Source organism: Podarcis pityusensis (assembly GCF_964106645.2).
Source record: "Podarcis pityusensis genome assembly, chromosome: 8".
NCBI classification, from domain to species: domain Eukaryota; kingdom Metazoa; phylum Chordata; class Lepidosauria; order Squamata; family Lacertidae; genus Podarcis; species Podarcis pityusensis.
This window is the reverse complement of record NC_138033.1, coordinates 70124827-70141214: the sequence shown is the minus strand read 5'-3', so window position 1 is coordinate 70141214 and position 16388 is coordinate 70124827. Positions and strand designations below refer to the sequence as shown.

At 45.9% G+C, this 16388-nt stretch overlaps 1 protein-coding gene across 1 annotated transcript in view; it reads left to right on the top strand.

The window, feature by feature from the left end:
- Positions 1 to 16388, top strand: part of LOC308482783 (uncharacterized protein) — a 232402-nt gene that overhangs the window by 180954 nt on the left and 35060 nt on the right. The window contains exon 9 of the mRNA XM_081016291.1: positions 12040 to 12214. Coding sequence (XP_080872417.1) covers positions 12040 to 12214 — 175 coding nt within the window. The remainder of the gene's footprint in view (positions 1 to 12039; positions 12215 to 16388) is intronic.

Sequence of the window (16388 nt, the reverse complement as noted above, 5' to 3'; positions counted from 1 at the left end):
CCAGCCCTGCCTCAAGTGCTTTTACCAGACAGAATGTATCCTTCCACTGTGATGATAATTCTTGCTTGCTTTAACTAAAATTAAAATCAAACTGAATGAAAAATTGCCCAAATTCTTGCTGCAGAAGGAACTTAGTTCACATTCATTTCACCTGGAATTACAGGAGGTACATTCAGGTATAACCCAGATATTTTTGAATTAATCCAGTGGATTAGTTAAAATCTTAATTAGTTCATTCCGAGCACTGAGAGAAAGGAATAATGGATGTTCACTTGATTCTCAAAGGAAGCTTAGGACTGAGAGGCTCAGTAGAGAGGAATCTGTATTCCAAAAGGAGTTTTTGCCTGGGAAGGAATGGGGTGATAGTTGTAGGTGATCCATGAAAAGACCTAGTCTGCTCAAGGCCGTAGCAAAAATCTGTCTCCATCACACCAGTGTACCTCCTTTCCCACTACCATTAGTTGAAGAGCAGGCTGTTGAATTGGTGCGAGTCGTGCGACAATGCAGGAATGTTGGTGCATGTCTGTGAGTCCATGACACTGGCTAACTTGAGAGATAAGTTGAGCAAGCAAGCTATTTTTTTTTTTAGCTAGGGGTTTCCTTTGCACTCCAAATATCTCTCCTTCCGATTTTATCCCACCACCTGTTCTGGTGACACTTGCATTTTGTCATCTGCACGGACCTAGGAAGGCTCAGAATCCGAGCCAGATGGCTTGGGATCAAATATGCATGGAAACTCTTCCTGGTCCTGCTTTATGCCTGGAAGCAGAGTGTTTATCTGTGTCCGCTTCGTGATACTAATTAAATACACAGATATCCTACACAGACCCTCCCTCTCACTTCCTAAAATATTGGAGGAAGGGAGAACCAAATATAGGACCCTATATTTTGTCTCTGCATCTAAATAAGTCAATGGATGTCCCCATTGTTCAATTACCCCTCCCTTTCCTTAGACATTCAGCAATCTTTCAGGTGGAAGGTGGTCCTGGCAATGGCTGCGTGGATTGTGTGCAGTGGCGCTGAGCACTTGCAAGCCAAGCAGCAATTCTGCCGTCCCCCAAGCCCAGGGCCAAGAGGGCAAATGAGAGATTAGCAAGTGCTAGCATGCAAATTCATTTCCTATCTATAGGGATGGGTGGTTCTCATTTCTACAATCTTAAATTCAGTTCTCCACATTTCCACATTTTGTGATTTGTTTATTTTAAAATAGTCCACGTTCATCAGCATTTTAGTGTGAACTTCTCCTAAAATATGCATCTTTTGTGTGTGAGATTTTGCCATATATAAACATTTTTGCACATTTTTTTCAGAAATATGTGCGGTTTTATGAACACTATACCCAGTTTGTGCAGTTTTGTATGCATTTCTTGGCTGTAGAATTGCGCTCCAAAATTGTGAAAAGTGCAAATTTTGAAGGATAGCTGTGTTTCAGGTCACATATTGTTTTGGAAACTGTGAATTACGTTGGTTCACCTTTAAATGTGAACTGAATGAACACCCCCACATGCAAACACATCCCTACATATATGTATAGGCCACCCTATAACAAAAGTTATCACTACTGGCTACAGAATAAAAAGGAGCACGTTAAAATCACCCACAATGGAAAAGTTAATACTAATAAGTACATTGATAGGGGGTTTGGCTAGATGATATTTGATGTCATTCACAGTTCTCCATGGTTCCACTATTCTAACATGTCCAAGAATATGTGCATCTGGGACTTTAAATTCCTTCTGCCCCAATGGGCATAAAAGCATTCAGGATAACACATAACGCCTGTGTTTGCAGAAGTACAACATTAGGACTCAAAATCAACCCTACTGGGTTTTCCCAAATGCTTAAATTTCTTTTATGTATAATGGTGACTAGTGATTTTGATTCCCTAATTAATAAGCTTTTTAAAAAATCTGCTACATCATCTTTTTCTTAAACTCTTATGCCCACCCACACTTATGTGTTCTGGGTGCCATAATTTTTTATTGCTGGAACAGACAGTTTGGATTTTTACAAGACCACGAGGCATCAGATGGCTTGAGGACTAAAGTGTGGCAAGTGTGGTGGTTAGAGCTGGGGGGGGGCTTTTCAGCCCAAGGGCCACATGCCCTTCTGTGCCACCTTCTGTGGGCCACATGCCAGTGGTGGCCATGACCAGAGGCAAAAAGAGAGCAAAACAAGGAAAGCAAATGTTATCTTTCTTCAGTAGGCTAATTTCTACACACATTCACACTCCCCATCTGTATCCTCCATCCAGGCAAGCAAGAGTCATTATCAGAGTTCAAGGATTCACTCCAGCCAGGCAAAAATACTCAAGGAGGGTGCAAACCAGAGTCAATGAGGAGTATGACTTGGAGAGAAGGTGTGGGGTTGAGGGCCAGCCTGACGGGAGCTATTTGGTGATGGGCCCGAGGTTCTCTAGCCCTGTGCTAAAACAAATAAGAGCCTGCTGGGTCAAGCCAATGGTCCATCTAGTCCAGGAAAGTGTTTCTGAGGTGATAGCAAGCAGCAAACACCATTTCTGAACGCTTGTCGTTCCTGCTTGCAATTTTAACTGTGAGTCACGTGAAGGTGCAAGTCATGGGATATTAGGAAAATCCCTGCTTGATCTCCCATAGTGGGTTTTAAGTAAGCTCCCAAGGAGATAGCATTTGGAGATAGCAAGGTTTGTGAGGGTAGCATGTGGCTCTGGAAGACAGATGTCAAAGACTTTCCATCCCAACAGCCAGAGTTGCTTCTGAGGCTTTGTGACTGAAGTCACTTCCCCTTCCCCTACACCAGTTCTGCCTCTCATTTTATAACTTTGGTCTGCAAGTGGTTAGGGCTGCTTTGAACCACCCATAGCCTTTCATATTCATTGTGGGGCCCATACAGACATCCTTTTTTATTGTGCGTTCATGAAGATTTGTGCTCATGGTGGTATTGGAGCAGCTCTGTGTACTCCTGCTTTCAGAGGTGCATTTAGGGCAGGGCAGCCTGTTCCCCTGAGAAGTGTAGTTTGTTAAGGGAGCTTGGAATTACCACTCTGTGAAAGGTAAACTATGATTCCCAGGATTCTTTGGCAGGGTGGAAAGAACGTGCTTTAAATGTGTGTTGTGTACGCAACCTTTGACAGTTGGTGTCACCCAGGACTTGATTCCCCATTGTATAGCAATTTTTTAAATCACTTTAGTTCCTGCTCACATTACAGTGTTCTCTGTGCTCACCGCTGTCAGGGATTGAACTTGGGACCTTTCTGCCAGTTTCCACATGGGCTGTACCACTCAGCAATGTCTCCTCTCCATACCACATGCACCCTGTCAAATCAGTGGTCCATTCCATCCAGAACTGTTTATTATGATTGGTAGAGGCTCTCCAGTATGTCTGAGGCAAGGGTGCTCTCTACTGTAGTCTCTTTAGCTGGAGATGCCAAGTATTGGTCCTGGGACCTTTTGGGTGCAGAACACGCGCTCTGCTACCAAGCTATGGAAATAGAAATGAGGTTACACTATAAAATCAGAATTCAGTTCAAAATGCTTGCTGGATTATTATTATTATTATTGTTTTTAATTTCAGTAGGCAACGGAAGTTCAAAAGACCTCAATCTAAGCTGTTAAGGGCCTTGCAAATTAATACAAGAACTGTGAACCTGGGTAGGATATGGGTTTCACCATCCTTTCCACAAACTTTCCAGGAGCTTCTTATTGAAATTATATAAAATTAACTCCTGTTTCTCCAGCTCTCTGTCGGCACCCAGCAAGGAAATGGCAGTAACAAATCAGATACATCGGCAGCACATTCCGAGCTGCCTCCCCTGCAAAACTCCTGCCTGCCTCCTTTTTAAATCCTAAAAGCAAAATGCACCAATCTTTAGAGGGACAGCAGAAGGGAGAGGGAGGAGTTGGTCGGTTGAAAGGAGAAATACATTTAATCCCTTTAATATTTTAAAATTTAATTATTTCCAAATTAGGTTAGCGAGTCTGACAAGAATCCTGCATCTAAAGTACGGAGCCCAGGGGCAGCTTTGGAAAATGAGACGAGAAATTAATATAAAAAAAGGAACCCTTTCGCTTCAAGGCAGCAGACTGGAACACTGGCATTCCATTACTCTGTCTGTCTGCTGAATTCATTTAGCATCTGTGGCTTAAATAGAATAGCTCTAAAGAGGCATGCTGCAGGCTGCGCTTGGCTTGCTGAGGCATTTCCCTCTGGAGGAATCAAACCGCATCAGAAAGAGGGTTGCAATTAAAATAATTCGGTTTCCTGATAAGATAGCAAGAGGGTCAGACCAAAGGCCTGTCTAGTCCAGTGTTCCTCAGTCCCAAGCAGTAGACATCCACATGTCCCTGAGAAATCCACCAGCAGGATATAGCAGTCAGTTTATTTGTTGCTTTTTATTGTGCCCTTCTAAGGAGCTCAGGATAATGTACAACATGCTCTTCCTCCTCCCCATTTTATCCACAGAACAGCAACCCTGTGAGGTAGGTTAATCCGAGAGACCATGGTTGGCCCAAGGTCACGCCATGAGTTTCATGATTGTGGATGGATTTGAACTCAGGTCTCCTCTGTCCACATCCAACACTCCCACCAGTACTCCAATGGGAAACAGCCATCTGTTCCTGTTTGCTCAGAAAGGCATCCCACCCCTGAACACAAAGGTTGAATCTGGCCATTGATGGATATGACCTCCATTATTTATTAAGGTGGGGACTGCAACAAAATGTTGCAATTTGTCCATCTCTAAGTTGGGGGGGGGAGTATTTAATGGTCAAAAGCAGCACTTTAAAATTCAGTGCAGAAATTGATTGGAAGTCAGAGATAGAACAGCATAGCTATAATGTGACCATAATGCCCAGTCCCAGTTAGTAATTTAGTACTAGCATTCTGCACTAAATACAGTTTCCAAACAGTCTTCAAAGGAAGCCCCGCCTACAGTGATTTACAGTAGTCTAACTTGGAGTTTGCCATAGCATAGATATTTTAGCCTAGCCTATCTCTTGTCCAGATAGGGTTGCAGCTGGCAGACCAAGCAAAGCTTGGAAACAGCCACTGTGCTGTGGAACTGTGTCACTGTTATATAATCCAGTTAAAAGCAAGCGTTCCAACACAGAAGAAGGCCGGGTGTGTGTGTGTGGGTGTGTGTGTGTGGGTGTGTGCGCAACTGTAGGAAGGTTAAAGCAGAGGCAGCATTAATTTTGCAACAACAAGCAAAATTGCCTTGATTGCAGCAGCCCACTGCTTTTTAGTCTGTGTTGGAGATTATCTTAAAATGTTGCTCCTCTCCAGCCTGGCATAGATTTTTGGGTGATTCTGGGCCATCAAAGCTTTACAGCAGTTTCGGTTGTGATTATTACATAGACTCTTAATCCTGCTACTTGATGCTAGACAGCCAGCTGGAAGGAAAGGCAGGGGGCGGGGAGGAGAAAGATTCATATTTAATTACAAATGTTTCACTTCTGGGCATTTTCAGCAACATCTGGAGAGCAGGAGGATGAAAGATAACCAGCAGCACCTCCCACCAAGATCAGTTGTGTCAAGCTTCCTGTTCTAATCTGGCTGCTATCCCAAGATTTATCAACAGATACTAGAAAAATACCTTGCAAGTGTAAGGTAGCATAGGGAGCAGAGTCGTGGTTTACAATGGAGAATGGTGTTGATCTGAACATACCATTTTGCCTGTATTTTGAAATTAAGCAAATTCTCCACATTTGAAATCCACGATTCCAAATTTCTAAACAGAAATCATGTGCATGTATAAGTTTGCAGTGTTAATTGATTTAAATCTATTATCTATGTATATATCCTGTCAGGGAACTGCCATCGGAAGGAAGGGAAGTGAAAGGGCTCACACAGGTTGGGAGAGACTCAGCAGCTGAAGAGGGAACCAGTAGGGGGAGAGGAGCTGGGCTGAGGGAAAGGGAGCTGGAGGGATGGCTCAGAGACACTTCCAGCGAAAACAGTGGGGAGGTTTCAGGACCTCCTGTAGGGACACCCACTCCTCGCCGGAAACTGTCACGCAGAGAGTCCAGAAGACGTGTTTCCGTTAAGGAGCTTTTATGTTGGAAGCGATTCCGAAAGCAACCACTGTCGGAATCTGCCAGCGACTGACGGAGCCATGTTTAAGGGGCTCCGTTACAGACAGAGGTTTGCAAACTTGACCAAACTCTGAGGGACTAGGATTTTACACACAAGCAGCTCATCGTCCCATCACAGCATTCCGACAGTCTTCGTGAGCAGCTTGTGCAGGAGAAGGCATCATGAGCAACCCAGCCGGAACCGGAGAAGCAGGAGCTGGAGCGGGTCCAAGCCTGGAAGAAAGGTACCGGGTGTTGGAGGTCCAGCTAGCGCTGCAGACGGCGAGGCTTGAGGAGAGGAGGGCTCAGGATGCAGACAAAAAGGGGAAAGACACCCAGCTCGTCAGAAAGGTACCAGGATTGGTGCAGAAGTTTGGGGGGGAGCCCAAAGACTATCATGGCTTTCGGACAGAGATGCAATATGCCCTCAATCTGCAGTTTGATGAATTCCCTGACGAGGAATCAAGAGTGGCTTTCGTGATTGGGCATCTTGAAAAGGGGGCGAGAGACTGGGTTAGACCCCTGATGGCAGCGAATAGTGACGTCCTAAAGGACACGATGAAGTTCTTTCGCGCCATGGATCTGATGTTTTCCAGCGATATTGAACAGGGAGTGGTCCGCAGACAGTTAATGGCTTGCAAACAGGGGAGCCGATCTGTCCGTGAGTACTGGACTGAATTCACCATGTTGATCCATAAATTGGGGTGGGATCTATCGGCGGAACCCATTCAAATGCTTTTTGAAGAAGGGCTTTCTTCGGCTGTGAAAGACGAACTTTCCCGGGCGCCCAGGGCGGAGTCTATGGACCAGCTGACCAAATCAGCGCTGACCATAGGAGCGCGCCAGGAGGCGAGAGCATTGGAGAGGCGGGAAGGGAAGGGGGAACGTTGGAAGGAGTTCCGCATTCCAGACATTCCAGAGCCAACTTTCCCGCCGGCAGAGCCGATGGAAATCGGAACAGCGCGCGCGCGCGCAGTTTCAAAGCCCAGTGAGGGGGGAAAGAAGGAGGGAAAAGGCGCCCGGAAATGCTATCTCTGCCAACAGCCAGGTCACTTTGCCAGAGTCTGCCCCCAGAGGAAGGAATGGCAAGGGATGGTAGGAGCTGTGGAGGGAAGAGAGGAAGAAATACCGAAGCAAGTAAAAGCCAACGCCTGGCTGCCACCGTCGGGGCACAGCAGTCAGGCCAAAGAGCAGTGAAAGTGCCCACGCCAGAACCTCCTAAACCCGCCCTAGTGATAGAAGTGGCGCTAGAGCTGCCAAACGGACACCCTCTAAAGATAAAGGCGCTGTTGGACTCAGGCAGCTCCTGCAATTTCATGAGCAAAGAGTTTGCAGCTGAACACCAGATACAGACGATCCCTTTAAGCAACCCCCTGCAGGTGACCACGATCGATGGCAGGGAGCTGTTGGGAGGAGAAGTCAGCTTGCAGACCGTCCCAATGATAATGAAGGTGGCAAGGCACACCGAACTGATAGCGTTTAATGTGGCCACCTTGGGAGGAGCTCCCATTATATTGGGGATGAGCTGGCTAGCGTTACATGATCCGCTGGTGGGCTGGCATCAGAGAGTGGTTTCTTTTGGTTCAGCACATTGCTTAGAACACTGCAAAGAGGGAAAGGGTTTGGCAGGGGCCCAAGCCACCCTAGCAGGGACTGAAGTAACGGAGAACGTGAAGGTACCACGACAATACGCAGATCTCCGCGACGTCTTCAGCGAAAGGGAAGCTGACCAATTACCCCCGCATAGACCCTTTGACTGTCAAATCAATTTACTCCCTGGGGCACAGCTCCCTGTAGGCAAGCTGTACGCCATGTCAGACAGAGAGATGCAGGAGCTAAGAGAGTTCATTGACAAGAACCTGAAGAGAGGGTTCATCAGAGAGTCCAGGGCGGTGGGGGGCAGCCCAGTGTTTTTTGTGGATAAAAAAAACACGAACAAGCCGAGGCTTGTGTGTGACTTCAGGGCCTTAAATGCAGTGTCAGAACCAGTGGCTTTCCCTATGCCCAGGATTGACGACATTTTGACAAGGGTCAGGAAGGGAAAGATTTTTACTAAACTGGACCTAAGGGGGGCGTACAACCTGATACGAATAAGGAAGGGGGATGAATGGAAAACCACCATGTTCACCCCTTTGGGGGCATTTGAATATTTAGTTATGCCCTTCGGCCTACAAGGAGGCTCCGCGTGCTTTCAATCGTTTATGAACCACGTCCTGGGGCCTTTGCTTTACAAGAATTGTGTGGCCTTCTTAGACGACGTGTTGGTGTATTCTGAGAATGAGGAGCAGCATGTGAGAGACGTCAGAGAAGTGTTGAGCAGGCTGCAAGCCAACCAGCTGTGGGTGAAACTGGAGAAGTGTCAGTTTCATACCAAGGAGGTGGAATTCCTGGGGTATCGCCTGTCAGACAAGGGATTGGCCATGGATCCCGGCAAGGTCCAGGCGGTGCTGGAATGGAAAACACCCAAAACAAGGAAGGATGTGCAGAGGTTCCTAGGATTTGGGAACTTCTATCGTAAGTTCATCCGAAACTTTGCCCACCTGACGGCGCCCATTACGGACTGTCTCAGCAGTAAGAAGAAGTTCGTTTGGACTGAGGAGGCGGAGCGAGCATTTGAGGAACTAAAAAGGGCCTTCGCCTCGGAACAACAACTCCTGCATGTGGATTTACAAAAACCGATGAGAGTGGAAACTGACGCATCAGACAGAGCGATTGGGGCGGTGCTTCTGCAGCCAGGGAAGGAGGAGTCAGAGTGGAGACCGTGTGCCTTTTTTTCGCGAAAGCTGAACAAATCCGAGAGGAACTACACGGTGTATGACCGAGAACTACTAGCCATTCATGAGGCGTTCCGGAGATGGAGGCACCTGCTAATTGGCGCACAACATAAGGTGCAAGTGTGCACTGACCACAAGAACCTAGAGTATTGGAGGACGGCACGAGTGCTCAACCAACGGCAAGTGAGATGGGCCCAGGAGTTCTCCAAATTTAACTTTGAGATTTGTTACGTGCCAGGCCCAGAGAACATTAGGGCGGACGCTCTCTCACGCAAACCTGAATATTTGGAGGAGGAGGGAGCACCCGAAGAGAGACATGTCATTCCAGAGGACCGCTGGGTGTGTGGGGCGGCATTGGTGGGACAAAGAGAACTGGTAGAGGAAACAGAGAATGATGAATACGCCCAGAATAAGCTCAGAGGTCTTAGGGGTGAGGGAGAGGAACCAGGGGGTTTCGAGGAAAGAAATGGAGCTTTGTATTACAAAGGGGCACTGTATATCCCTGAAGGAGACTTAAGGGGGAGGGTACTCAAGCAGTTGCACGACAGCCCCACGGCGGGGCATTTTGGACAACACAAAACCATGTGGTTGGTCACCAGGGAATTTTGGTGGCCTAAGGTGAGGGAAGATGTACGGGAGTATGTAAGAGGGTGTGAGCAATGCCAGCGAGCCAAAGGGGAGAGGCGGGCACCGGCGGGGCTATTAGAACCCTTACCAACCCCAGAACGACCTTGGGAGGCAGTGTCGATAGATTTTATGACTGATCTGCCGAAGTCCAAGGGGAAAACAGCCATCATGGTGGTGGTAGACCTACTAACAAAGATGTGCCACTTTGTAGCCTGCTCGCATGCAGTCACGGCGGAAGAGACAGCGAAGTTATTTGTAGAACACATTTTTAGGTTGCACGGGGTGCCATTGAGGGTGGTCTCAGACCGAGGAAAACAATTTACTTCCAGGTTCTGGAGGAAGCTCATGAGCTTACTGCAGGTGGAGGTCAACTTTTCGACTGCCCGGCACCCTGAAACCAACGGGCAGGCGGAAAGAGCAAACGGGGTCCTCCAGCAATACCTGAGGTGTTATGTCAATGACAGAGAGAATGACTGGGTAGAAAAGTTGGCGCTGGCGGAATTTGCCTACAACAATGCCGAGAATGTGTCCACAGGGATGAGCCCCTTCTTGGCTAATTATGGGTGTCATCCCAGGGCTTTCCCAGGGGGAGAAGGGGAGAGATGGGGTGTCCCGGCAGCCGAGCATTTTGTAGAAGAAATGGAAGCAATCCATCGTCAGCTCCAACTCAACTTAGAAAGGGCGAAGGAAGAATACAAGAGGCAGGCAGACAAGAACCGAAGGGAAGGTGAAACCATAAGGGTGGGAGATAGGGTGTGGCTGTCAACCCAAGGGTTGCCGTTCAAAGGAGGTTGTAAGAAATTAAGACCCAGGAGATTGGGTCCCTTTGAGGTCATTCAACAGGTCAACCCAGTGGCTTTCAGGCTCCGGTTACCCAACCACATGAAACTGCACCCAGTATTTCACAGGTCGTTACTGTCACCGTATGAGGGGGGACGAGAAGGGATGGCCACTCGGGGACCGGTCATAGAAGAAAGGGAATGCAGCAGCCATGTGGCAGAAATCCTCGACGCCAGATGGAAGGGGGATCAGGTGGAGTATTTGGTAGCGTGGGAAGGAGAACCGGAGTCAGAAAACACTTGGGTAATGGCAGAAGATATCAATGACGAGGTATTGATAGAAACGTTCCATCAAAGGTTCCCAAGGAAACCTCAGCCTGTGGAGAGGTTCCGGAGGGAATACTTTGGGACCACCGATGAGGAGGAGGAGTTGGAAGGATTCTCGGAATCGGAAGGGGAAGGGGAGATGGACTCTGAGGAGGAGGAGTACTTCGAGACCAGGAACCGCAACAGGTGGAGAGAAGTGTTCGGGACATCGGAAGATGAAGGAAGTTCATTCCGGGGTTTTGCCTCCTCACCGCCCGTAGAGGAGGGGGCGAGAGGGGATGAAGGGGGCCCTGGAGGGGAGGTGGATGTCAGGGAACTGCCATCGGAAGGAAGGGAAGTGAAAGGGCTCACACAGGTTGGGAGAGACTCAGCAGCTGAAGAGGGAACCAGTAGGGGGAGAGGAGCTGGGCTGAGGGAAAGGGAGCTGGAGGGATGGCTCAGAGACACTTCCAGCGAAAACAGTGGGGAGGTTTCAGGACCTCCTGTAGGGACACCCACTCCTCGCCGGAAACTGTCACGCAGAGAGTCCAGAAGACGTGTTTCCGTTAAGGAGCTTTTATGTTGGAAGCGATTCCGAAAGCAACCACTGTCGGAATCTGCCAGCGACTGACGGAGCCATGTTTAAGGGGCTCCGTTACAGACAGAGGTTTGCAAACTTGACCAAACTCTGAGGGACTAGGATTTTACACACAAGCAGCTCATCGTCCCATCACATATCCATATCCCAGCCATAAAGTCCAATGTTTCAATTTGAGCAGCAATGTAAATACAACTTGGTGAAGGTGCATCAAAATGTATATAAATTTATGCCATTGTGGAAGCACACTTGCTGCATCATGTATAGATGTACCTACTCATCTCTAGGGTTTAGCTCAATAAAAATGTCTCTTTGTAGCAGAAGCTGGATGCCCACAACACTGATTGGCTAGTGTTTGTTATGTCACTTGTCCTTTCTGTTGAGCCTAGCATGGGTGGGTAAGCAAGGGCATTTGGGCAGCACCCGTGATAATAAATTTGTCCTCTGTGTTTCCAGTACATTTACAGTATGTATTTTTATTGCTGTATTTTCTTCCTTGGCATAAATCTTAGTCTGGAGTAAGTCCTGTTGAACAATGGTGTGACTTACTACTGAGTCAACATACAGAGAGTTGGCCTGTTAGTCAATTAATCACACAAGTTCACCTGTTCATTAGTCAATTAAGTTTGCATGTAAGAAAAAGGCGAGAGTTTTAAAAATAAAATAAAGCATACTTTGTTTTTGAGTTATGATGCACACATATGTCACCCTAAGCATCACCTTAGAAGTAGAGATTTCGTTTTCTCTCATTTTCTCATGAAAATTCATCAGTAGTTTAGTGGGCATTTCTCCTGATATGTATATTTTTGCTAGCAATTTCCCCTAAAATAATGCATTTCTGGTATTTTCATTTGTAAGTACTGTCATACCTCATGTTACGTTTGCTTCGTGTTACGTTTTTTCAGGTTGTGTACCACGGCGACACAGAAGTACCGGAAAGGGTTACTTCCAGGTTTCGCTGCTCGCGCATGGGCACAAGCGCCAAATTGCACCGCGCACCTGCGCAGATACAGTGCTTCAGGTTGCGGGCTTTTCATGTTGCAAACGGGCCTCTGGAATGGATCCCATTCGCAACCAGAGGTACCACTGTACACTTTCCCTTAATAAGCACATTTTGTACTCTTTCTATCTCTCTTTCTTTTGCTTGAGGAACTGCATTGCAAAAATTCAGAGAAGTGCAACTTTTGAAAGGTAGCTGTGTTTCATTTCTGCAGATTATTCTGAAAGAAGTGCGAAATAGATAGGATTGCACTAAAATGAGAATCGAATCAAATTTCTCCCCTTAACTCCAGGAAGCTTTCTTTTTCTTTTTTCTTTTCTAGAAAAAAGCAAAAAGAGATGTCTGAACCTCTGGACACCACTTATTGGAAACTTCAGGTGGGGAGAGTTGTGCTTGTGGACTTCCCATAATGGACATATGATTAGCAACCGTGATAATGTTTGCTTATTTATTATATTTGTTCGGCACCGTTTGCAAGATGTGCCAAAGTGACTTGCAAAATATTAAAATATAGAACTTACCCAGCATTCATTTAAAAGGCATAACCCAGAGTAGAACAGAGGAATAATAAAAGTGTTCATCCATCAACTATATCATTGTCTGCTAGCCACAAAAGGCTATCAATGGCTACTAGCCATGATTGCTATCCTCTACCTCCAGTTGCTGGAAGCCACAGGAGGGAAGGATGCTCTTGTGCCTGGTTCCTGCTTGCGAGTTTCCCCCAGGCATCTGATTGGACACTGTGAGGACAGAAGGCTGGACTAGATGGGCCGCTGGCCTGATCCAACAGCCAAGATTTACATTCGTTTACTTCCCTGAAATGCTGTCTTCACCATTAATGAACCTCTTCTTATAAAGCACCTCAAAGCAATTTCACATTGCAACATATATAAAACAATTGCAGGTATAAAAACAATTAAAACAACTGCCAGTACAAAAGCAGTTTCCATTCCGGCTGGGGATAGTAAATCTCTTAAAATGATTACTGAAAGAGGAAAGTCCTTCCTAGCCATGTCTACCTCATTGAACATCTGCTAGTGAGCATGTCTGGTTCTGTGTACAGGGCCTTACCACTGTAGGCACTTAATAAATGTGCAATATAGTTTATATTACAGTTACTAGTTGCTGGGCATGATTCTTCCCTCTGGACAGACACCTTTTGTCCCCTGTGCTTGGTGGGCAGCTAAGCTGGAATTGATCAAATGCCTGTCCTGTCACACTCTTCTCCCCCCCCCCAAAACCCTGTTTTATTTCAAGATTCTCCACTCTGTACACGAGGTTAGCTCACCTGTTCCGTGGCAGTCACAGCTTCAGCAAGCAAGCGTGGGTGTGCCTATGAGGAAAATTAATGGGAACCAGTTAGGTTTAGCAGGGAACCAGAACAATTAGGAGGTGACCTCCAGGAGCAGAAAATTGTCTTCCTATCAGGTAAACAAGCTCAGTCTCTGTTATAAGGAAAGTAAAACCATTGAAAGGGTGGGAGACTAGGTGAGCCTCCTGAGGCAATGGCAGCAATACCACAGATGATTTTTTTTCTTTTAGAATGATAGCACGAAAGGCCCCTTTCCTACCTGGTTATGCTGGAGAACAGGTTTGGTTTACAATTTTACCTGAATAACTATTTTAATGTAGGTATTATAAGTACAGGGAAGAAGGTGTTAAAAAAAATGGTGCCAGTATTCATATATTGGTGAAAGTGCTGTGGGTACCAGCTCAAAATGTCTGCCATGGGCAGCAGAAACTGAGGTTCCAATTACTCAGTACCAGGAAATATTGTCCCCCCAAAATCTCTGGATACTGTATACCTTTTACTGGAAAGGGAAAAAATAGATTAACCATATTTTTCTGTCTATAAGACTCCCCCATGTATAAGATGCCCCCTATTTTGGGGGACTCTGATTTAAGAAAATGGGGAAAGATCTATCCATGTATAAGATGCCCCCAAATTTTGGACATTATTTTCAAGGGGGGAAACCTAGTCTTATACACGGAAAAATAGGGTATATTAATCCAAGTCATAGTGTCTATTGGTCCTACTTTCCACAGGACTGTGCTCTTTTTGATGGGCTAATATTCCTCTTTCTGGTGGACAAACAATTCACTCTTGGAAGCTGTCATCTACATAAGGGCACAACAGTACTCTTCCTAATTGACATCACCAGGAACTTGTATTCACAGGTTGACTGGCTCTGATACTGGAGAGAGAACAACACCATTGTGGCTGGCAATCTCTGATAGCCTTACCTTCCACCTGGCCTACCCCATGATTTTTTTTCTAATCCTCTTTTAATGCCACCCAAGTTGGTGGCAATCGCTAACTTTGCAGTGTGAACGCCCTAGTTTAACTCTGTGCTATGTAAAGAATTACTTTATGTTTGGGGGGGGGGAGAGTTGCAGGGGTCTTGAAATTGCCCATCAACAGTTAGCACCTGGGTAACAGATTGAACAGACGCACAGTTGGCCTCGTCACTGTCAGATGTGTTGCAATTCTATTTAAATCATTATTTGTACATTTTCATTTACATATATAATTTTTCATATCCTCTCCTTTGGTGATGTGAAAGTAGGCCCTAGGCCCAATGTCTCTGAACTGAGCTTTAAAACTGGTTTCCGTAAACCATAGTTTAGATTAACCACATATTGGTAAACTCTGGTTAGTCAAAAAATAGAAATGAAAGCTTCCAATCTTATGGCCATGGTGGAGGAGAGGGTTAGGTGAAAGCACACAGTCCCATGGCTCATTCATGCAATGTTATTCTATAGATTTAGTTTTATGTTTGAACAAGACCTTATTAAGATATAACCATAAGAAAGCTGGGGAGGACTTGGCATAAAATTCTTAGGGTTCACCTTTGAAAGAAGCATTTGAAATTAGGTCAGCCTAAAACCTGCCCTAGCAACTTTTTATCTTGTTATAACTGTCAGAGGAGTGGAGAACTTGTCTACTGATCTGATTCAGTCTAGCAGACCATGTTTTGCAAGAACAATTTTAATCAGCTTGAGATTTCTTGCAAAGCGTTTTGCCTTTGAGCTCAGTTCTCAGACCACTGCCTTAATTTCTAGTCGTGTGCAAGAATAAAGGGGAGCACAGGGGAAGAAGAAGAAGAAAGGGGAGACGAAACCGGGAGGTCAGATTTCGGAGAGAGTAAGGAGAAGTAAATTAAAATTTTGTGTCTCCATGTTCAAAGTTGAGGAGCTGGCATGACTTGTGGAGTGCCACTCTGAGGCACACTTGTTGTGCATGCAAAACTATGCATAGACATGCTGCGAAGCACCACATGTAAGCCGACACAGTTTTGGAAGGATCAGAAAGCTTTTCTTTCGCAGCTGTACATTTCATGGATCCAAGTGTTTCCCTATCTTGTTGTCATCTAACGAACCACAGGTGGTGGCAGACACTGGAAAAAACCCAAAATCGTTGCGCAGATGGTGGGAAAGGAAAGGAGGGAAACTGCAGACATTGTTTCCAGACTCTGAAAGGCAGGGGTGGAGACTCTGGCAGCTGCAGCCCATAACGTCAGAGGCTGTGCTGGGTAGCTCAGGAAATGCTTAATTCTGCCTGAAGCCCAGAAACGTCTTTAGCTGGGGACAGCTTTAAAATGAAGCAGAGGCACGTCAGGAAGCAGGCCTAAGGCTGAGAGACAGCCAGCAGTTAAAATGCCTGCCAGCAAGCAGTGAAGTGCAAGTGGGGCACTGCCCCGCTGATCTCAGTCTAGGGATGGTGGGAGAAATTTTATTCGTTTTGTATTTAAAGGCAAGCCTACCTATTTTGCACTTTCTAGAACCAATATGAAATTTATTTACAAAATAAATAAACCTTTTGAAATTAATACCTCTCCAAATTTTGCAATGCATTTCTTAGAAACACATGCAAAAGTGAATACACTGGGGCAGAGTGTGCATATAAATGCATTCATTAGTGAAGGTGACATACAGAAATGCTTTAAATTGGGTGAAATTGTTTTGCAAAAATAGCATACAAAAAAAAGTCTACAATGGGATAAATTTGCCCCAAAATGCCAATGAATTTTTCTGACTTTTAAGGCGAGGAGCTGGTGTCAAAACAGAGAACTGGACTTAAGACCAGGGAAAACTAGAAGCGGAGATAAACAAAAACCAACAGATTTGCCTATCCCATCTTACAGCCAATCTTATGAGTAGACCTTGCTGCCAGCCTCCACATCCATAGTCCCAGTGTTGCCCTTGTAGAACTCAGCGAGGAGGTGGGAGAGGAAACTAGAATTAGTTGGCTTT